General features: G+C 37.7%; 1 protein-coding gene across 2 annotated transcripts in view; it reads left to right on the top strand.

Annotated features, from left to right (window-relative positions):
• The first annotated feature begins 18,423 nt into the window (after positions 1-18,423).
• Positions 18,424-20,402, top strand: part of SOX30 (SRY-box transcription factor 30) — a 28,024-nt gene continuing 26,045 nt past the window's right edge. For both annotated transcript variants that reach the window (XM_036096200.2, XM_036096201.2), the window contains exon 1: positions 18,424-19,435. In XM_036096200.2, the coding sequence (XP_035952093.1) occupies positions 18,424-19,435 (1,012 nt within the window). The remainder of the gene's footprint in view (positions 19,436-20,402) is intronic.

Here is a 20,402-nt window from a genome sequence, read left to right as displayed (position 1 = left end):
TCTCAGAATATCAGAGATAAAAGACCTTAAAGAATATTAGAAAAAATTACATTCAACATGTATGTAGGTCTCCTTCACAGTATTTTCCAAATTTGCCTCATTCTTTTTTATGACCTCCATCTCTCACCAAGTCAAAGCCAATAGTGTTTGGGCCTCTTTGCTTCAGTCAATAGTGATTTTATGTGATAGGAGGTCCAAGATAATATAAATGCAAGAACCACATTTTTACCAGCTGACCAAATGCCCTTTTGACCAAATAAGATAATAAAAGACATGGTATGCACACTGTAAGGGACCTCAAATATTTGTTCCTTTCCCAGCTCCCTTTCTCTCTCTTTCCATCTTCCCCCTTCATTTATTATCTTACACTCTTATTTTAGGGAACGCTCAAATTGAAAATCTAGAACTTTGATTCTTCTGACAGTAATGGAACAGAAACTGTAGGATACCATGTAATAGAGACCAAAGAGCTCCATTTGCTCTTTATTCAGGATTAAAACTATATTAGTCATCCTTTGCTGTGTAACAAATTATCCCAAAGCTTAGTAGCTTAAAACAACAATAAGTATGTATTGTCTTACATAGTTTCTGTAAGTCTGGAATTCAGGAGTAGCCTAGCAGGCTGGTTTGGGCTCAGGGTCTTTTATGAGGTTGTAATTAAGATGTCAGATGGGTCTGTAGTCATCAGAAGGCTTGAATGGGGCTAGAGGATTTGCTTCCAACATAATTCACTTACATGGCTTTTGGCAGGAAGCTGCAGTCCTCTCCCTGTGACCTCTTCATAGGGCTACTTGGTATATGGAGGCAGAGGATTCAGTAGCAGAGAAAACACAGATTGTTTGTTAGGATAACTAGATACGAAGTGAACTTGGATCCTTATTTTATGTCACATATAAAGGAAAATCTCACATAGAATAAAGACTTAAACATAAAAGGTAAAACTATAAAACTAATGGAAGAAAATATAAAAATTTTTTGGAGATACTTGGGGTGGGAAAATATTTCTTAAACAAGACTCTAAAAGTACAAATTATAAGGTACAAAAATGATGGATGCAACTGCATTAAATTAAGGATTCTGTTCAACAGAGGATATCAATGAACAGATGGCTCACAGAAAAGAAGATGTTTGCAATGTTTGAATATCTATAATAAACAAGGGACTCCTGTGGCTCAACATGGAAAAAAGCAGGAAACAATGATAAAATTATGAATGATTTGAATATGCATAATTACCAACTGGGAAGGCTGAAAGACTAGTAAGCTTATGATGAGATGGTCAATCTCTCTAATGATCAGAGAAGTGAAAATTAAAACAACAATCAGATACTTCTAGACTCCAATAAGATTGGCAAAATGTGTTGAATAAAACTGAGTGTTGGTAAAAAAGTGGAAAACAGGAAATCCTTGTGTGCTGCCATTATGAGTTTGAAGTGGAATAGCCACCTGAGAGAGCAATCTGTTAGTGAAGTGTGCATGTGCACACCTAGAACCTAGCAATCCCACTCTTGGGCATAACTGCAGAGAAACTGCTATACAGGTTTATGGGGGACATGTCCATGATAACACTGCTTGTGGTAGGAACTTGCTGGAGGCATCCTAGGAGTCCATAATTAGAGCAATGGAGAAGTAAAAAGTGCTTGACAGAATACAGAATTCAGGAGCGCAGAACCAGATGTACCTGTATGACATGGACAGATCTTTCTACAGATTTTTCTGCTTCATAAGGGCAGAAAGTAGATCAGTAGTTTACAGGGGCTGGGGAAAAGGAAAATGGGGAGTAACTACTAATGGGTTTGAGGTTTCCTTTTGGGATAATGAAAATATTCTGGAATCAAATAGTGGTGATTGTTGTGCAATGTTGTGACCATACTAAAAACCACTAAAGTATACACTTAAAAAATAAGCTAAAAAAAATCAGTAAACACATCCACTGGAGAAACAGATAACGAAAAAGAAATTTTAAAAATTATGCTAAAAAAAAAAAAAAGAAACAAATTGAGTCTGTATCTAAGATGAAATGTGTAAACTAAAAAACAAATACATGTGGGGCACCTGAAGGCTCAGTTGGTTGAGTGTCCAACTCTTGGTTCCGGACCAACCAAGATCATGATCTCAGATCATGATCTCAGGATCATGTGATCCAGCCCTGTGTTGGGCTCCATGCTCAGCGCAGAGTCTGCTTGTCCCTCTTCCTCTGCTCCTCCCCTGGCTTGCATTCTCTCTCTCTCTCTCAAATAAATAAATAAATAAATTAATTAATTAATTAATTAATTAAAAAAATCTTTACCAAAAAACACAAAAAAACAAATACATGTATTCACCAAACACTGTATATATCACTCAATGATACTTGTATCACCAAAGACACACTAAATAGATTAAGTGGGTGCCTGGGAATGGGGGTGAGGGAAAGTAGAATTGGAATGGGAATAGAAAATGGTGAATAAAGAAGTGTCATAAAATAATAAAACAGGAATATGGACTGAAGTAGACAGACTAATGCCCCTTCAAAGATATCCATGTACTAATCCTAGCAACATGTGAATATGTTACCTTACATGGCAAAAGGGACTTTGTGGATATGGTTAAGTTAAAGATTTAAAAATAGGGATATTATCGTAGATTATCTGGGTAAGCCCAATGCAATCATAAGGATATTTAAAAGATGGAAAAGGGAAATAAATGAGCCAGAGAAGATAATGTAACGATGGAAGCAGGGGGGCCTAGAAGGTCAGAGTGATGCATTTGTTGGCTTTGAAAATGGAAGAGGTCCATGAGCCAAGAAATGTGGGCAGCCTCTCAACAGTGGGAAAATCAAGAAACAGATTCTTCCCTAGAGTCTCCAGAAGGAAAGCAGCCTTACCGACATCTTCGGTTTAGTTCCATGTGACCTATTTCAGACTTCTGACTTCCAGAATTATAAAGTAATAAATTTGTGTTTTTTTAAGTCATTAAATTTATGGCTACAACAGCAATAGAAAATTTATACAGGGACTTGCCCAGAGCAAAGCTAATATTCTGCTGGAACTGTAGAGAATAATGAACTCAATTATCTGTACTAAAAGTCCAAAAAGAAAAAATATGTCCATCTTCTCCCATAAACAATTAGTACTTGGTTCATTCTGTGTTTGTTCTAAGAATTAGCATGTGGTGGCAATTACACCTAAACTTTCTAAAATGTAAGTTTAATCAAATCCATTTCACAATTTTATAAGGATAAAAAGTACCCCTTTCTCACCAATTACCATAGATATTTGGTTCTTGTTTGTATTAACTCCTTGGGCTGCCTTACAAAATACCACAGGCTGGGTGGCTTAAAAAACACATTTATTTTCTTACAGTTCTGGAGGCTAGAGGTCCTGATCAAGATCTGACAGGGTTTATTCTTGGTGAGAGCTCCCTTCCTGGCTTGTAGATGATTACCTTCTTGCTATGTTCTCATATGGCCTTTTCTAGGTGTGTTCTCAAAGAGGGTAGGGAAGAGGAGAAAGCTCTCTGGTGTCTCTTCTCAAAAAGACACTAATCCTACTGGATCAAGGCCCCACCCTTATGGCCTCATTTAAGTTTATTTACTTCTGTAGAGATTCTATCTCCAAATATAGCTATACTGGGAGTTAGGGCTTCAGTATATGAATTTGGGGGGGAGGAGGTCACAAACATATAGTCTATAATACTGTTTTAGTGGATTCATTTTAAGTAAACTTCTTAAGGGACATTTGTGACCTTAGACAGTTTTGTTATTAATTTAAAATTTCTGTTTAAAAGGTAAGCTGTATAAGGGAAGAGAAATTGTTTTATCCCCTGTTATATTCCTAGTACCTAGCACAGAGCTTAACACATTTTAGGGGTTCATTAAATATTTGCTGAATGAATAAATTAATTAATCAGTGAATGGAAACTCTCCTCTAGGCTTTCAGTCAATGGATGGTAGCAGTCACAGAAAATAACCAATCCCAGAATTTTCTGTTGCATATTCTCTACTAAGAAAAGAGAGAGAAGAAAAGGGAATACATTAGTTTTCAAGGCTGCTGTAACAAAGTACCACAACCTGGGTGACTTAAAACAAAGAAATTTGTTCTCTCATGATTCTGGAAACTAGTACTTTGAAATCAAGATGGAGGCAGATTGATTCCTTCTGGAGGCTTTGAGGAAAAATCAGTCCAATGCCTCTTCCCAGCTTCTGGTGGTTCCCAGGAATCCTTGGCATCCCTTGGCTTATAAGAGGCATCTCTCGTCCATCTCTGCCTCCAACTTTACATAATCTCCATCTGTCTCTGTGTCCTCTCCTCTTCTTATAAGGACACCAGTCACTGGATTTAAGGTTCACCCAAATACAGTATGATTTAATCTCAATCCTTAAGAAATTACATCTTCAAAGAACTTATTTCCAAATAAGGTCACATTCTGAGGTTCTGGACATGAATTTTTGGATATACTACTTAACCCACAACAAGGATCTGATTGAAACAGTCACTGCAAATAGATTTCTATCATTAAGTAAATAAATAACACCTCCTGCTATACCTTACATAAATTGTCAAAAAACAACTATGGAAGTCCATATATATATATATTTTTAAAGATTTTATTTATTTATTTGAGAGAGAGAGAATGAGAGAGAACACATGAGAGGGGGGAGGGCCAGAGGGAGAAGCAGACTCCCTGCCGAGCAGGGAGCCTGATGCGGGACTCGATCCAGGGACTCCAGGATCATGACCTGAGCCAAAGGCAGCCGCTTAACCAACTGAGCCACCCAGGTGCCCTGGAAGTCCATATATTATTTGACAATTACTGATACCCTTTCATGAAAGATGAGAAATGAGAGCAAAAATCTATCAGGTCCACTAGCAAATCAAAAGATAGCTTTTTTGTGAATAGAAATTTACTGTGAAGGGGGTCCAAATGTTGGATTTCACAGACAAAAACTTAAAAGAAAGTATTATAAATATGTTCAAAGAATTAAATATATGATAATAACAAACAAATTGGAAATATTAATAAGTAAAAATTATTAAAAATTAAAATATTAGAGTTGAAAAGTACAATTGAAATGAAAATTTCACTAGATAAGATCAACATTAGAATTGAGATGGTAGAATAATCAGAAAGCTTGATGACAGATCAATAGAAATGATTGAATCTAAAGACTAGATATAGATAAAAAGGATGAAGGAAAATGAACAGAGCATCAGAGACTTGCAGGGTAATAGTAAGGATCCCAACATGTGTTAATGGGAGTCCCTGAAGGAAAAGAGAAAGAAAAAGAGTAGGAAAAATATTTGAAGAAATAACGGCTGAAACCTTCCTAAATTTGATTTGAGAAACAAAACAAAACTTAGAGAGAATCTCAACAAACCCCAAATAAGATAAACATAAAGAGAACCACACCTAAACTCATGATAGCCAAACTCCCGAAAGCCAAAAACAAGGAAAAAATTATGAAAGCTTCAAAAGAAAAATGACTCATTATGTATGGGGGAAATAAAAATATAACTACTGGCTGTAGATCTCAGATCTCAGAATCTCAGAAACAAAAGAGGGTAGTGGAATGACAGATTCAAGGTGCTGAAAGAAAAAAAACAAAAGAGATCAACTATGAATTCTATATCCAAAAAAACTAGTCTTCAAAGATGAAGATAAAGATATTTACAGAGAAACAAAAACTGAGACAAGTTGTTGCTAGCAGACCTGTCTTCCAAGACATACTAAAGGAAATCATGCTTGACAATAACTTGATCTACAGGAAGGAAAGAAGGGCATGGGAAATAGTAAATATGTGGGTAAGCATAAAAGACCATGTAATTTTTCTCTCTTTTCTTAGAAAAACATGTTTGTTCAATGCAATAAATATATTATTGTATTATTCCTTTTATAACATATATAGGTATAATATATATGATAATAATAGCTATAAAGCAAAGAGGAGGAAATGGAGTTCTCCTGGTGAAATATATTTTATCAGAATTAAGGCAGTATTAACCTATCTTTAGGAAACCTATTAACCATGTTACACCTAAAGGAACTAGAACAAGAAAAACGAACAAAACCTAAAACCAACAGAAGGAAGGAAATAATAAAGATTAGAGCAGAAATAAATGACACAGAAACTAAACAAATAGAACAGATCAATGAAACCAGGAGCTGGTTCTTTGACAAGATCAACAAAATGATAAACCTCTAGCCAGACTCAAAGAGAGAGAGAGAGAGAGAACTCAAAATCACAAATGAAAGAGGAGAAATAACAACCAACACCACATAAAGGCAGACAGTTGTAAGAAAATATTATTAAAAACTATATGCCAAAAAATTGGACAACCTAGAAAAATTGTATAAATTCTTAGAAACATATAACCTACCAAACTGAAGCAGGAAGAAATAGAAAATTTGAACAGACTAATTACCAGCAGGGAGATTGAATTGGTAATCAAAGAACTCCCAACAAACAAAAGTCCAGGACTAGATGGCTTCACAGGTGAATTCTACCGAATACTTAAAGAAGAGTTAATACTTATTCTTCTCAAACTGTTCCAAAAAATACAAGCGGAGGGAAAACTTCCAAATTCATTCTATGAAGCCAGAATTACCCTGATACCAAAGCCAGATAAAGACACCACAAAAAAAGAGAACAAAAGGCCAATATCTGTAATGAACACAGATGCAAAAATCCTCAACAAAATAAAACCAAATCCAATAATACATTAAAAAAATAATTCACCACAATCAAGTGGGATTCATTCCCAGGATGCAAGGCTGGTTTACAAATCAATCAACATGATACATCACATCAATAAAAGGATAAAAATCATATGATCATTTCAATAGATGCAGAAAAGGCACTTGACAAAGTATAACATCTGTTCATGATAAAAGCCCTCCACAAAGTAGGTTTAGAGGTAACATACTTCAACAAAATAAAGGCCACATATGAAAAACCCACAGTGAACATCATACTCAATGGGGGAAAACTGAGAACTTTTCCCCTAAGGACAGGAACAAGGCAAAGGATATCCACTCTCACCACTTTTATTCAACATAGTACTGGAAGTCCGAGCCACAGCAATCAGACAACAAAAAGAAATAAAAGGCATCCGAATCAGGAAGGAAGAAGTAAAACTTTCACTATTTGCAGATGACATGATACTATATATAGAAAACACAAAGGACTCCACCAAAAAACTACTAGAACTGATAAATGAATTCAGCAAAGTTGCAAGATACAAAAATCAATGTGCAGAAATCTGTTGCATTTCTATACACTATGAAGTAGCAGAAAGAGAAATTCAAAAACAAGCCCATTTGCAACTGCACCAAAAATAGTAAGATACTTAAACCTAACCAAAGAGGTGAAAGACCTGTACTCTGAAAATTATTAAACAATAGGATGGAGCCATTAAAAAATACAATAGATTGAAAGTAATAGGATGGGAAAAGGTATACCAAGAAAACACTAACCACAAGAAAGCTGGAGAGGCTATATTAAAATAGACTTTAAGAAAATCACTAGAGGGGCACTTGGGTGGCTCAGTCAGTTAAGCGGCTGCCTTTGGCTCAGGTCATGATCCCAGGGTCCTGGGATTGAGCCCCACGTCGGGCTCCCTGCTCAGCGAGAGTCCGCTTCTCCCTCTGCCTGCCGCTCCCCCTGCTTGTGTTCTCTGTCTCTGTCAAATAAATAAAATCTTTAAAAAAATTTTTTAAAAAAAGAAAATCACTAGAGACAGAGGAACATTTCATAATGATAACAGGGTCAATTCATCAAAAAGATAGAGCAATTCCAAATATACTTGCGCATAACAAGAGAACCCCAAAATATGTGAAGCAAAAATTGATACCTTTGAAAGGAGAAACAGACTATTCAGTAATTGCAGTTGGATATTTCAATATTTCTCTCTCACTAATTGATAATAGTAATTGGTAATAAACTAGACAGCAAATCAGAAAGGATATAGAATACCTGAGCAATACTATTAAACAGCTAGAACACTCCACCCAACAGCAGTAGAATATACATTCTTTCTAGTACACATGAAAGATTCTCTAGAATATACCGTACGCTAGGTGATAGAACAAGTCACAATACATTTATACAGATTGAAATCATACAAAGTATGTTCTCTCATCATAGTGGAATTAAATTAGAAACCAATAATAGAAGAAAATCTGGAAAATCTCTATATAGTGGAAATTAAACAATATGCTTCTAAGTAATTCATGGATCAAAGAAGAAATCACAAGGGAAATTTAAAAATATCTCTACTGCAATTTTGGGGTGGAGTCTTTTGGGTTTTCCACATAGAATATCATGTCATCTGCAAAGAGTGAGAGTTTGACTTCTTTGCCGATTTGGATACCTTTTATTTCTTTTTGTTGTCTGACTGCTGAGGCTAGGACTTCTAGTACTATGTTGAACAACAGTGGTGATAGTGGACATCCCTGTTGTGTTCCTGACCTTAGGGGAAAAGCTTTCAGTTTTTCTCCATTGACAATGACATTTGCTATGGGTTTTCATATATGGCTTTTATGATATTGAGGTATGTTCCCTCTATCCCTACACTATGAAGAGTTTTAATCAAGAAAGGATGTTGTACTTTGTCAAATGCTTTCTCTGCATCTATTGAGAGAATCGTATGGTTCTTGTCATTTATTTATGTAGTGTTATCACATTAATTGATTTGTGGATGTTGAACCACCCTTGCAGCCCAGGAATAAATCCCATTTGGTCGTGGTGAATAATCCTTTTAATGTATTGTTGGATCCTATTGGCTAGTATCTTGGTGAGAATTTTTGCCTCCATGTTCGTCAGGGATATTGGTCTGTAATTCTCCTTCTTAGTGGGGTCTCTGTCTGGCCTTGGGAGCAAGGTAATGCTAGCCTCATAGAAAGAGTTTGGAAGTTTTCCTTCCATTTCTATTTTTCAAAACAGCTTCGGAAAAATAGGTATTAATTCTTCTTTAAATGTTTGGTAGAATTCCCCTGGGAAGCCATCTGGCCCTGGGCTCTTGTTTGTTGGGAGATTTTTGATTACCACTTCAGTATCCTTGCTGATTATGGGTCTGTTCAGGTTTTCTATTTCTTCCTGTTTCAGGTTTGGTAGTTTATAGGTATCTAGGAATGCTTCCATTTCTTCCAGATTGCCTAATTTGTTGGCATATAGTTGTTTATAATATGTTCTTATAATTGTTTGTATTTCGCCAGTGTTAGTTGTGATCTCTCCTCTTTCATTCATGATTTTATTTATTTGGGGCCTTCCTTTCTCTTTTCTTTTTGATAATTCTGGCCAGGGGTTTATCGATCTTACTACTTCTTTCAAAGAAGCAGCTCCTAGTTTCATTGATCTGTTCTACTGTTCTTTTGGTTTCTATTTCACTGATTTCTGCTCTAATCTTTATTAAATCTCTCCTCCTGCTGGGTTTAGGCTTTTTTGCTGTTCTTTCTCCAGCTCCTTTAGATGTTAGGTTAGGTTGTGTATTTGAGACCTTTCTTGTTTCTTGAAAAAAGGCTTGTATTGCTATATACTTCCCTCTTAGGACTGCCTTTACTGCATCTCAAAGGTTTTGAACAGTTGTGTTTTCATTTTCCTTTGTTTCCATGAATTTTTTAATTCTTCTTTAATTTCTTGGTTGACCCATTCATTCTTTAGTAGGATGCTCTTTAGCCTCCATGTGTTTGAGTTCTTTCCAAATTTCCTCTTATGATTGAGTTCAAGTTTCAAAGCACTGTGGTCTGAAAATATGCAGGGAATGATCCCAATCTTTTGGTACCAGTTGAAACCTGATTTGTGACCCAGTATGTGATCTATTCTGGAGACTGTTCCATGTGCGCTCAAGAAGAATGTGTCTTCTGTTGCTTTAGGAAGGAATGTTCTGAATATATCTGTGAAGTCCATCCGGTCCAGTATGTCATTCAAAGTCCTTGTTTCCTTGTTGATCTTCTGCTTAGATGATCTGTCCATTGCAGTGAGTGGGGTGTTAAATGCCCTACTATTATTATATTATTATCAATGTGTTTCTTTAATTTTGTTATTAATTGGTTTATATAATTGGCTCCTCCTCTGTTAGGGGCATAAATGTTTACAATTGTTAGGTATTCTTGTTGGATAGACCCTTTAATTATTATATAGTGTCCTTCCTCATCTCTTATTACAGTCTTTGGGCTAGAATTCATACAGGAATTCAGCAAAGTAGCAGGATATAAAATCAATGCACAGAAATCAGTTGTACTTCTATACACTAACAATGATACAGAAGAAAGAAAAATTAAGGAGTCAATCCCACCTATAATTGCATCCAAAACCATAAGATACCTAGGAATAAACCCAACCAAAGAAGCAAAGGATCTGTACTCAGAAACTATAGAACATTCATGAAAGGAATTGAGGAAGACACAAAGAAATGGAAAAACGTTCCATGCTCATGGATTGGAAGAACAAATATTGTGAAAATGTCTATGCTACCTAGAGCAATCTATACATTGATTCTACCAAAACCATCAACTTTTTTCATAGAGCTGGAACAAATAGTCCTAAAATTTGTATGGAACAAGAAATGACCCTGAATAGCCAAATGAATGTTGAAAAAGAAAACCAAAGCTGGGGGCATCATAATTCTGGACTTCAAGCTATATCACAAAAGCTATAATCATCAAGACACTTTGGTACTGTCACAAAAACAGACACATAGATCAATGGAACAGAATAGAGAGCCCAGAAATGGACCCCCAACTCTGTGGTCAACTAATCTTTGACAAAGCAGGAAAGAATGTCCAATGGAAAAAGGACAGTCTCTTCAACAAACGGTGTTGCGATAACTGGACAGCCACATGCAGAAGAATGAAACTGGACCATTTCCTTACACCATACACAAAAATAGACTCAAAATAGATGAAAGACCTAAATGTCAGACAGGAATCCATCAAAATCCTAGAGGAGAACACAGGCAGCAACCTCTGTGACCTTGGCCACAGCAACTTCTTGCTAGACACATCTCCAAAGGCAAGGGAAACAAAGGCAAAAACGAACTATTGGGACTTCATCAAGATAAAAAGCTTCTGCACAGCAAGGGAAACAGTCGACAAAACCAAAAGACAACTGACAGAATAGGAAAAGATATTTGCAAATGTCTTATCAAATAAAGGGCTAGTATCCAAAATCCTTAAAGAACTTATCAAACTCAATATCCAAAGAACAAATAATCCAATCAAGAAATGGGCAGAAGACATGAGCAGACATTTCTGCAAAGAAGACTTCCAAATGGCCAACAGACACATGAAAAAATGCTCAACATCACTCAGCACCAGGGAAATATAAATCAAAACCACAATGAGATACCACCTCACACCAGTCAGAATGGCTAAAATTAAGAAGTCAGAAAACGACAGATGTTGGTGAGGATGTGGAAAAAGGGGAACCCTCCTACACTGTTGGTAGGAATGCAAGCTTGTGCAGCCACTCTGGAAAACAGTATGGAGGTTCCTCAAAAAGTTGAAAATAGAGCTACCCTATGACCCAGCAATTGCACTACTGGGTATTTACCCCAAAGACACAAATGTAGTGATCGAAGGGGCACCTGCACCCCAATGTTTATAGCAGCAATGTCTACAATAGTCAGACTATGGAAAGAGCCTAGATGTCCATCAACAGATGAATGGATAAAGAAGATGTGGTGTATATATATATATACAATGGAATATTACTCAGCCATCAAAAAGTGAAATCTTGCCATTTTCAATGACATGGATGGAACTAGAGGGTATTACGCTAAGCAAAATAAGTCAATCAGAGAAAGACAATTATATGATCTCACTGATATGTGGAATTTAAGAAACAAAACAGAGGATCATAGGGGAAGGGAGGGAAAAATAAAAGAGGATGAAACCAGAGAGGGAGAAAAACCATGAGACTCTTAATCATAGGAAACAAACTGAGGGTTGCTGGAGGGGAGGGGGGTGGAAGGATGGGGTAACTGGGTGATGGACATTAAGGAGGGCACGTGTTGTAATGAGCACTGGGTATTATATAAGATTGATGAATCACTGACCTCTCCCTGTGAAACCAACAATACATTATATGTTAATTAATTGAATTAAATTAAAATAAACAAAAGAAACAAAAAAAGAATCACTGAACTCTATCTCCGAAACTAATAATACACTATATGTTAATTAACTGAATTTAAATAAAAATTTAATTAAATAAACAAGAAAAAAATATCTACTGTATGAACATAAAATCATGACATATCAAAACTAATGGTATATGGGTAAAGCAGCACATAGCGGGAAATCTATAGCCTTAAATGCTTGTATTAGGAAGGAAACAAGATTTAAAATCAATAATCTAAAAAAAATCCAATTAACTAAGTTCTCAACTTAAGAAATTAGAAAAGAAGAGCAAATCAAACCCAAAGTAAGTAGAATGAAGGAAATAATAAAGATCATAGCAGAAATCAATTTTTTAAAAAACAGCAAAACAATAGACAAAATCAATGAAAGTGATAGTTCTTTGAAAAAACCTATGGAATTGATCAAATTTTAGTAAAATAGCAAGAAAAAAAGAGAAAAGGTACGAATTACCAAAATTAGAAATGAAAGAGGAAACATTCTGAACAGAAATTTAAAAATGATAAATGAATACCATAAACAGCCTTACACCAATAATTTAACAACTTAGTTGAAATGGGCAAATTTGCAGACAGAAATGACCAAATTGACTCAAGATGAAATACAAAATCTGAACGGGCCAATATCAAGTAAAGACATTAAATTATTTAATTGAGTTATTGAAAAATAAAGGCAAGTTGAGGCCCAGATGGCTTTCTTTACTAGTTAATTCTTTTTTTTTTTTTTAAAGATCCATTTATTTGTTTGAGAGAGAGAGAGAGAGTGAAAGAGAGAGAGAGGGAGTGTGTAGGGGGAGGAGCAGAGGGAGAGGGAGAGAAATCCTCAGGCAGACTCCCCACTGAGCACTGAGCCTGATGCGGGGCCCAATCCCAGAAGCCTGAGACCATGACCTGAGTCGAAATCAAGAGTTGGACACCCAACTGACTGAGCCACACAGATGCCCCTTTCCTGGTGAATTCTATCAACATTTAAGGAATTAATAATAGCAATTAAATACAAACCCTTTAAAAAAGAGAAGAGGACACTTTTCAGCTCATTTTACCCTGACATCAAAGCTGCAAAGATATCATAAGAAAAGTACAGACCAATACCCTTCATGTACATAAATGTTAAAATTCTTAAAAGAATAGTATTTGGATCCAGTAATGTATAAAAAGGATTACATATTTTGACCAAGTATTTACCCAAGGTTTACCCAGATTAGCTTAACATCTAAATATTACTTAATGCAATGCATATATTAATAGAATAAAGCAGGAGTCAGCAAACTACCATCCACAGACCAAATTTGGTATGTCTTTTGTTTCTGTAAATAAAGTTTTATTGGAATACAATTATGCCCATTCATTCATATGTTGTCTATAATTGCTTTCATGCTACAAGAGCAAAGTTGATTGATTGCAACAGAGATCATATAGCTCACAAAACCAAAAATATTTACTATATGGTCCTTTCTGAAAGATGTTGCTGACCCCTGGAGTAAAGGATAAAGTCATATGATCATTTCAATAGATGTAGAAAATTCATTTGATAAAATCCAACAAATATAATAAAGCTCTCGACAAACTAGGAATAGAATAAAACTTCAATTTGATAAAAGGCAGCTATATAAAAACTATAACTAACATCATGCTTAAAGATGAAAGACAATGTTTTCCCTCAATATTAGTACAAAACAAGGATATCCACTCTTGCCACTTATCTTCAACATTGGACTGGAACTTCTAGCCAGTGCAATAGGCAAGAAAATATAATATCAATATTCAACCAACTAGAAATGAAATTAAGAAATATTACATTTACAACAGTATAAAAATATTCAGGAATAAATTTAAGAAGTACAGACTGTACACTGAAAATTACAGGACATTATCAAGAAAAATTAAAGACCAGAATAAATGCCGATATGCCCCAAGTCTGCAAATCAGAAGACTCAATATTGTTAAGATATCTCTTTTCCCCAAATTGATCCACAGATTTAATGCAGTTCTTATGTAAATACTGATAGATTTTTTTTTTTGGTGAAAACTGATAATCTAATGCTAAAATTTATTTATTTATTTATTTATTTTTAAAGATTTTATTTATTTATTTGACAGAGAGAGAGAGACAGCGAGAGCAGGAACACAAGCAGGGGGAATGGGAGAGGGAGAAGCAGGCTTCCCGCCGAGCAGGGAGCCCGATGTGGGACTCGATCCCAGGACCCTGGGATCATGACCTGAGCCGAAGGCAGACGCTTAACGACTGAGCCACCCAGGCGCCCTCTAATGCTAAAATTTATATGGAAATCCAAAAGACCAAAAATAGCTAATATGGTTTTGAAAAAGAACTAAATTTGAGGACTTACTTGACCTAATTTCAAAATTTACCATAAAGCTGTAGTAATCAAGACAGTGCGACATAACACTTCCAGAGAAAAACCTGAGAGAAAAACCTTTTTAACCTTAGGTTAGGCAAAGATTTCCTAGATATGATGACAGGCATATTGATAAACTAGACTCCATTAAAGTTAAAAACTTTTGCTCTTCAAAGACACCATTAAGAATGAAAAATAAAAAGAATGAAAAGAAGCAAAAGCCTGGAAGAAAATATTTGCAAACATATATCTAATAAAGAACCTGTATCCAGAACATATTAAGAAACCCTAAAAAAAATAATCCCTAAAAATCAAAATTAAGAAAACCAACAACCCTATCTAAAAAAATGGGCAAAAAGACTTTAATAGACAGTAGGCAATGAAAATATATGAATAGCAACTAAGCAGATGAAAAGACAGTGTCATTATTCATTGTGAAACCTTGTTTTTTAAATTATTTATTTATTTGAGAGAGAGAGCAGAGAGCAAGCATGAGCTGGGGGAGGGGCAGAAGGAGAAGCAGACTCCCCGCTAAGCAGGGAGTCTGACATGGGGCTCAATCCCAGGACCCAGGGGTCACGACTTGAGCCAAAGGCAGGTGCTTAACTGACTGAGCCACCGAGCACCCTGTGAAAATATAATTTTAAATCACAATTATTTACTACTACATATACTACATACCCACTAGAATGGCTAAAATTTAAATGACTTATGATACTAAATGTTGGAGAAGAAGCAGAGAAACTGGGACCCTCATATATTGTGAGTGGAAATGTAAAATGGTACATACATTTTGCAAAACAGTTTGACAGTTTTGTAAAATGTTATACATATATTTACCATATAATCTAGCAATTCTGTTCCTAGGTACCACCAATATTTGTATATGAATGGACATTATGTTCACAGCAGCCAAAACCTAGAAATAATCCAAATACCCATCAGCTAGTGAGTGGATAAACAAGATGAGTGAGAGACATCTTACAACAAAATATCTATGTACAATTTGGTATTTCCATACAATGGAATACTACTCTGTAATAAAAAAAGAATGAATTACTAATACATTCAACTTGGGTGAACTTCAAAAACATTATGCTAAGTTAAAGAAGCCAACAGTTAAGCTTACATGATTCTCTTTGAATGAAATTTCTAGAAAAGAGAAAATTACAGAGACAGAAAGCACCTGGGGTTGGAGGTGGGGGCAGAGTTTTACTGCAAATGGAAACAAGAGAGTTCTTTGGGTTTCATTTTTGACCTTTTTTGAGTTGATGGAAATGTTCTCAAATAAGATTGTAGTGATGGTTACACAACTTTATAAATTCATTAAAACTCATTAAATTGTACATTTAATTGTAAACTTACAGAAATCAAACCTCAAAGAAGCTATTTTTTGTTAAAAAAATTGCTTTCTGCTTAAAATATACTCCCCGTATACTATTTCCATTGCTGTTACACAGGACTGTCATATCACCTTTTAAAATTACTAATTCAGATTGGAATATGAACCATTCCTGCACAAAATCAACACTAACTTAATTTATTTCTCTGCCTCTTTTATCATTCTTTGTGCACATACTTGGCGCTTCTATTTAAAACCTAGCTCAGCAGTTCTCAAAATGTGGTTCAGGGACCAATTCTTTCTGAAAGTCTGCTAGGTTAATACTATTTTCATAATAATTCTAAGACAATATTTGCCTTTTTCACTTCATTCTCTCATGAATGCACCATGAAGCTTTCCATATGACATGTGAATCACAACAGACTGCATGAAGCAGACATGAGAATCCAACTGTTTTCTTTTTCCTTCTTTCTTTTTTCTTTTTTTTTTAATTAATCCAGACTAGATTTACATTGCCACTCTTCTAATTTTGGGGAAAACACAGTTTTGGCATAAAAATGTGTTATGTTAATATGTAATGGGTTTCTTATTGATATTTTAAGTGAATTGATAACTCTTTTTTAAAGTCCTTAGTTTTTATTTATAATATGGCAAATATTTATACATAAAACCATATTGATAGATAAAATTACAAATATTGATAAATAAAAGCTCTTTGGAATCTTCAATCATTTTGGTGGGTGTAAAGGGTTCCAAGATAATAAAGTTTGAGAACCACCAATGCCCTTGTCTCCCTGCCAGGTATAAGAACTCCTGTTTGCCACATTTGACAACAGGGGATTAGAGAATTGGGCAGATCTTCTTTGAAAGATAACTTGTCTTGGTTGCAAAAATCATTTGCTTCAAGATAAATCTATAGCTTTTAGTCAGGACATCATTTAGAAATGGAGCAAATGTTAATACAAGATTTCTTTTTCTTGATGAAAATAGCACAGTCCTAGAAAAGGAGAAGCATAGTCATGGAAATGACTTGGAGTAGTGCCTAGTATAAAAGTAAGCCCTTAAAATAGGTAGTAATTACTATGTTATTATTAGACTATGGCAGTCCTTATTTATCTAACAAGTATTTATTGAATGCCTACTAAAGCCAGGCTCTATGCGTCAGCATTGAGGATTCAATAATGAGCAAAACAGGGCGCCTGGGTGGCTCAGTTGGTTAAGTGACTGCCTTCGGCTCAGGGCATGATCCTGGAGTCCCGGGATCGAGTCCCGCATCGGACTCCCTGCTCAGCAGGGAGTCTGCTTCTCCCTCTGATCCTCCCCCCTCTCATGTGCTCTCTGTCTCTCATTCTCTCTCTCAAATAAATAAATAAAATCTTTAAAAAAAAAAAAATAATGAGCAAAACACTGCCTGTCCTCAAGGAGTTTATAGTCAAGTAGTGGATTCAGTAGAATAATGACATAAAGAAATATATAATTACGAATTGTGGTAAAAGTTTTAAAAGAAGTGATGGACATATGAGTGCATAAAGGAGATTTGACCTGATTTTCAGAATCAGATAATAAGACTTCTCTGAGAAAGTGACAGTTGAACTGCAATTTAAAAAATGAGCAGGAGGAGGTAAGGAGACACAAGAGAGAAACAGCATTCAAAGCCCCTTAAGGTAGAATGATGAGAGGCCAGTGCGGCTGGAGTCCACAGAGCCCAAGCCACATTGGGGCTTTATATGCTTTGCAAGTATATTAGACCTTTATCATGTGGTCAGTGGGGAGCCATGGGAATATTTAGGAGAGTGGGGTGTGACAGAACTAGATTTGCACTTTTTAAAAGATCTCTGGCAGCTGGAACATAGTGGAACAAGGGAGAAAAATGGAGACTATTCACACAACGACGGCAGTATCCAGGTGAAAGATGATGGAAGCTTGGAACAGAGTAATGGCGGTGGAAGCCCAAAGAAGTGGATGAATTTGGGATGTATTTTTGCAAGTAAGGCCCAAAGAACCTGGTTATTAATTGGAAGTTTAACTAGTACAGTTATTGTATAAAAGGGGTAGTTGCAAAGTCTCCCCCCTTTTCCCTTGACACAGATCCAAAGGCCCAAAGTGATGCCCGGGGCCTTTCTTGTATTAGCCAGGGCAAATCCCGCATACAAAGCCTGGGGACTCACTCGACTTTATCCTCTGGAGATCAGTGACGTGGAACCACACCGTTTCCTGGGCAACACCATTGTCGGGCTCTCCGGGCGGGGGAGGGGTAACTAAGGACAACGGCCGGATGAGAACTCCGGAAGAGAGGCAAAGTCAGAGAGGGAAAATGGGCAGCACGTGTCACAGCCCAGGCCATCGCGGGTGATTCGAGGGCTCAGCACGAGGAGAGAGCGGAGGGCGGGAAGGGCCGGAGAATGCGCCTGTGATTGGAGGGCCGGGGGTATCGGGACGCTTGTGATTGGGCGAGGCCAAGACGGAGGGCCGCTTTTTGAACCGCGTAGGGTTCTGGGTAGCAAGGGCCTTGGAAGGGTCTTAACCGAAAGGGGTAGGGGGAAGGTCGCCAACAAACGGCTGAGCTCACAATCCGGGCTGGGACCAGGCCGGGGCGTCCCCCTCCCCCCATGGAGAGAGCCAGGCCAGAGCCGCAGCCTCAGCCGCGCCAACTGCCACGGGCAACCCCGCCGCGCCCGCTCCGCCCTGCTCCTCCCCAGCTGCCGGTCGAGGGCGCCTCCTTTAGGGCTGAGGCCGCGGAGCTCCCGCCGTCGCCGCCCACCCCGTGCGCGGCCGCCATTGCGACCGTGGCCTCGTCGTGCAGGGAGGCCCAGGCGTCGGGTGTACAACCCGCGGCACGGCGGCTGCTGCAGGTGAAGCCGGAGCAGGTGTTGCTGCTGCCGCCTGGGCCACCACTGGCTCAGGCCCAGGACGAAGGCGTCGTCGCCTCTCCCGCGCAAGCACGGCTGCTGCAGCTGAGGCCCGAGCTGCTGCTGCTGCCACCGCCGCCGCCCGCGTCCGACGGCGCCCCCTGCAGACCCGAGTTGCACTCAGTGCAGCCCCGGGCGCTGCACGTCAAGGCCGAGGGGCAGGAACAGGGGCCCGGCTTGGATCCGTCGGCGGGGACGCCAAGGCCTGTGGAGGCGGGCCCTAGAGCCTCCAAGGCGGTCAAGGTGGAAGGCCCGGGGCCAGCTCTCGACTGCCGCCGAGGGGACGAGAAGAAGGGCAAGTTGGAGGCGGAGGAGGTCATGAGGGACGTGGCGAAAGGCGGGGAAGGCAAAAACCTGGCGACCATCAGAGAAGGAGTCATCAAAACGGAGGAGCCCGAGAGACTCCGCGAGGACTGCAGGCTGGGCACGGAGCCCGCGTCCAATGGCCTGGTCCATGGCAGCAAGGAAGTCATCCTAGCCCAGCCATCCAGTGCCTTTGGGCCACACCAGCAAGACCTCAGGATCCCTTTGACTCTCCACACGGTCCCGCCTGGGGCCCGGATCCAGTTTCAGGGACCTCCACCTTCAGAGCTGATACGGTTGACCAAGGTCCCCTTGACACCAGTGCCTATTAAAATGCAATCTTTACTGGAGCCTTCTGTAAAAATTGAAACCAAAGATGTCCCGCTCACCGTGCTTCCCTCAGATGCAGGTATTAGACGGCAGGGGAATCTGGTTTTCAAACTTCGTCTATGTTGCCCCATAGCTGACATGTCAGCAGTTCAGAAGCCTAAACTAGAAAAATAAAATCATGGAACTGATTCATTACAGGGCAGAGTCTGCACAGGTATCACTTCCAATCGACTTGTACATATACCAGTAAAATACACTAACATGTTCCAAGATTCCCAAACGTTTTTTAAAAAATCTATTTTAAGGCCCAGTGAATGATGAGATTTAGAGGCGACTAATGTTTATACACAAAATAGAAATATTCTCACTATAAACAGTTATTTCAACCCTCAGTTTCTATGCTACACTTTATTATAGTAGTTCAATATTTTTACGTGTATCAAGAAGAAAAATAAATTTTTAAAGATTTTATTTGAGAGAGAGAATGAGAAAGAGAGAAAGCACAAACGGAGGGAGGGGCAGAGGGAGAGGGAGAAGCAGACTCCCCTCTGAGCTGGGAGCCAGACCTGAGATCCAGACCTGAGCCAAAGGCAGACGCTTAAATGTCTAAGCCACCCAGGCGCCCCAAGAAGAAAATTTTAAGTCTTGTTTAATGAAAAAAGGTTTATCATCAAACAGGAAAGTTTATACTGAATTTGGAGGTAATTTGTCGTCTTTAAAAATGAATAGTAAACATTTTTCTAAGAGAAAACAGTACATGATTAAATGTAACACTTTAGTATTCTAAAAGCTAAAGATTTATAGAAATACAGAAAATGAAAATACTGTGGAATAAGCTAGAAATTGTTTTAAAAAAATGTAGTTAGCAGTAACAACTACAAATATTTTATTGCTATCCATTATTTATGAATATATAGTTAGAAAATTCTTATTTTAAGATTTAATTCAGATAATTTTATGCCAATGAATGTCATGGAAAATCATATCATCAGTTCATATTTTCATTAACTTTTATATTTACTGTTTTCTTATTTTCCTTACTGACC

This window comes from Halichoerus grypus, chromosome 2, assembly GCF_964656455.1.
Source record: "Halichoerus grypus chromosome 2, mHalGry1.hap1.1, whole genome shotgun sequence".
In the NCBI taxonomy this organism is placed as follows: domain Eukaryota; kingdom Metazoa; phylum Chordata; class Mammalia; order Carnivora; family Phocidae; genus Halichoerus; species Halichoerus grypus.
Note: the sequence above shows the minus strand (reverse complement) of the source record. Positions and strands in the feature narration are given on the sequence as shown.